At 40.7% G+C, this 3,025-nt stretch overlaps 1 protein-coding gene across 1 annotated transcript in view; it reads left to right on the plus strand.

The window, feature by feature from the left end:
* LOC138630312 (tumor necrosis factor ligand superfamily member 14-like) overlaps positions 1–2,503 on the plus strand; it is a 2,969-nt gene extending 466 nt beyond the window's left edge. Inside the window, exons 2-7 of the mRNA XM_069714560.1 lie at positions 76–319; positions 1,060–1,128; positions 1,244–1,277; positions 1,478–1,540; positions 1,651–1,885; positions 2,062–2,503. Coding sequence (XP_069570661.1) covers positions 122–319; positions 1,060–1,128; positions 1,244–1,277; positions 1,478–1,540; positions 1,651–1,885; positions 2,062–2,245 — 783 coding nt within the window. The 5' untranslated portion in view covers positions 76–121 and the 3' untranslated portion in view covers positions 2,246–2,503. The remainder of the gene's footprint in view (positions 1–75; positions 320–1,059; positions 1,129–1,243; positions 1,278–1,477; positions 1,541–1,650; positions 1,886–2,061) is intronic.
* Positions 2,504–3,025: the final 522 nt, after the last annotated feature.

A 3,025-nucleotide genomic window follows, 5' to 3' on the forward strand; every position in this document is an offset into this window, starting at 1 on the left:
TGCCTTTTGACTTTTAACTCCTTTCTGTTCCCCGTTTCTTTGCTCTATGCTTAACTGTAATCTTTTCTCTTTCAGTATTCCCTTCCCCTGCCACATCGGCGGTGAAGCGTGATCTGCTGGGATGTCGGAGGGCGGAGCGGCTACCTGCCCTCAGGTGTTTGTCGTTGACAGCTGGGCCAACCACATCACAGTGCCCGGCAAAAAGGAACCGAGGTGGGCGAGAGTAGGCAGAAAGCTTCTCCTCCCACTGGTTGGATTGGTTGCGTTGGGACTTATCGTGGAGGGATATCTAATCTACAATCTTTACCAAAAAACGGAGGTGAGACTGATGTCTGCATGTGTGTCTGTCTGCATGAGGGGAGGGAAAGGCCGCACGGCTAGGAGAGACTGGAAAGTCCTCCTGGAGAATTTCCCTTTTTTTTTCCCTCTACGTCACAATAGTGTGGCGCTAAACACGTTTCGGTGTGGGCCATCGTCTGCTCTTTAAATTACAGGTCGATTGTGACAAATGGACTCTAGTTCTACTTCCCTTTCTATCTCAAGTGCAAACCCACAACGTCAACTTCACTTTTCTAAGACAGTTTCATAATGCTACCTATTACACACCCCGCCTCTGTTATGTTATGCACTTTGCATGTTATATAATATGCACTATAGTTCAAAATCAGGTTTCTGTTAAAAAAAAAAAAAAAAGCTAGAAGATCCCTTTAAAAGTTACTGCACTTCTTGGTTATCAAAAGGGACTTTCTCCCAAACAACAGTCAGTTTAATGAAAATGTTATACTTGTTATTTTATTATTATTTGTATTGTATGGTTGTCAATTAGCTTAATTAAAATATATGAAAATCTGTGGTTTGCCATACAGCAATATTGTGCTTGCATTGACAGTCTATGGACTTTTCCATATTTCCACACCTCCACAAAGTGAAACACTTCCTGTTCTTACAGAAACTTTTGACACTTTGCTTGTAAACACACACATAGACTTTCTTACTCACTGATGTGCTCATTCTATAATTGTCACTCTTAATTTTGTTGTTGTTGGTGTCTCCCTGCAGGCATTTTCTGTCTCTAGACCTCATCCTCACATTCAGAACTTTTCCAGTCCCAAAATATCTGGCCAGGAGGTGAGCGTGGGTGTGCAGTATTGCTTGGGTGTGCAGTATTGCGTGTCTGTTGGTATTGAGTGAAACTGCCAGGTATGTGTTTAGTTCTGACTTGTAACTTTTTCTTTCATTCCAGAGTGGCATCATACTGAGTCAAGTGGGGTCTAAAGGTATTGACTAACACATTATTATCGTAACTTACCGTGCCTCATGTTCTAAGAAACTGTCTGGGAAATAACAACAACAACAAAAAGTATATTGTCAAAAGATTTAACTACAAAAGATATTCACAGTTAAAATACCAAATATGTAAATTCCGATGTGTTCCTTTTTTCATTGATTGATTTATTGGTTGATGCGACCCTCTTAGAGTCCAATGAGATCCCCAGGGTGCTGACACAGACACAAAAGAGGCCCTTTGCGCACCTGTTAGGTGAGAGCTCTCTCGACACTTTAGCTCAACAATTCAGCTCAAGTTTTTCATTTTTCATTTTCCGAGTTCAAAAAGCTTTTTTCTCCCTTTGTTTGTCACCTTTGTCTCAGGCCCCAACAATGCATTGGGGGAGAACAATGTGGTGCAGTGGATAAAAGAAGGTGAGGCCTTCACACAAAACATGGAGTACGACAAAGGCCAGTTGATAATCGAGGAGAAAGGTTACTACTACCTCTACTCCAAAGTGCAAGTAAATGCTGTCGAGGAGTGTTTGCTCATCCAGCACCGTGTCATGAAAAACACCAGCGCCTATGGCCATCCGATAGAACTAATGAAATCAAAAAGGTTTGTCACTGTACCACTTCTTACTTCCTTCCTCCTTCCTGTTGTGTGCTTTATTTGTTTGGCACCTGTTCGTAGCTTCACTTCTGTCTATATTTGGGCATGCTAACATCACTTCCATCTTCACTACAAGGAGGTGACTTTGTTTTTTGTCACACTTCTGCCATGTTTCCACGTAGTTTCCGCTGCTGGACCCCAAAACGTGAAAAGGCTTCAGAAATGGAGGATCTGTGGAACAGTTTCCTGGCTGGGATTTACCACCTGGAGAGTGGAGATAAAATTTTTGTCACATTGGACAACATACAGAAGATGCGTCTAGGGCTCACTGAAAACTTCATGGGGGCCTTTATGGTATCTTCTTAGCGGCATGTAGAAATTTCTCTGTCCCATTTTGAGATGTTATTTTGTTTGTATTAATTTACACCATATGTTGTGCTCATTTGTTACATAGATATAATATATATATACATAATACATTTAATATATGCTGTACTTGATGGATGTCTTTGTATCATGGAGGAAAACAACAAATAGTTGTGATATAAACAGTATCTGATATTCAGGCTATATTATCCTACTTGATATTTTGCAACATATTTTTGTTTTGACAATAAAATACAGTTTCTTATCAAACAAGATAAGAGGTGGCATCAGTTTCTTGTATCAGGAAAGACAACAAGATCAATGAAGCAGGTTTATGAGAGATAATCAGAAGCTCACCGGGTGTCTTTTCTGCTCAAATACTAAAGCGCACAGATAAATTGCAGACAAGCCACATCACACATTTGCAGATCTATAGATATGAAACATGAATAAATTCCTGCAAGGCAGTATGTGCGTGAGGCGCAGGATGTGGTTGAGTAAGGATGCAGTGAAGAGCAATGGGGGTTGTGGGTAGTACACTAAGGTATCGCTGACTCAGCTCCTCTTGCATTGTACAGGGGAAAGAAGTTTCACAGGCAAAGCAGTTTCAAATGAAAAAAACACAACATACACAGCTACAGAGATGATTAGTAATGAGGGCAAGATAAGTGAATCTGCCTGGGAATGGGTATGGAAAAGAAACAAAAAGAAAAGCGTGACAGATGAGTAAGGGAAGGTCGAGAGACTGTCAACCAAATTACTACTTACTTAGAAATATGA

The sequence above is a fragment of the Brachyistius frenatus genome, unplaced genomic scaffold (assembly GCF_029030835.1).
Source record: "Brachyistius frenatus isolate BFR_SWC_R1_liver_20210118 unplaced genomic scaffold, ASM2903083v1 Contig_132, whole genome shotgun sequence".
NCBI lineage: Eukaryota > Metazoa > Chordata > Actinopteri > Embiotocidae > Brachyistius > Brachyistius frenatus.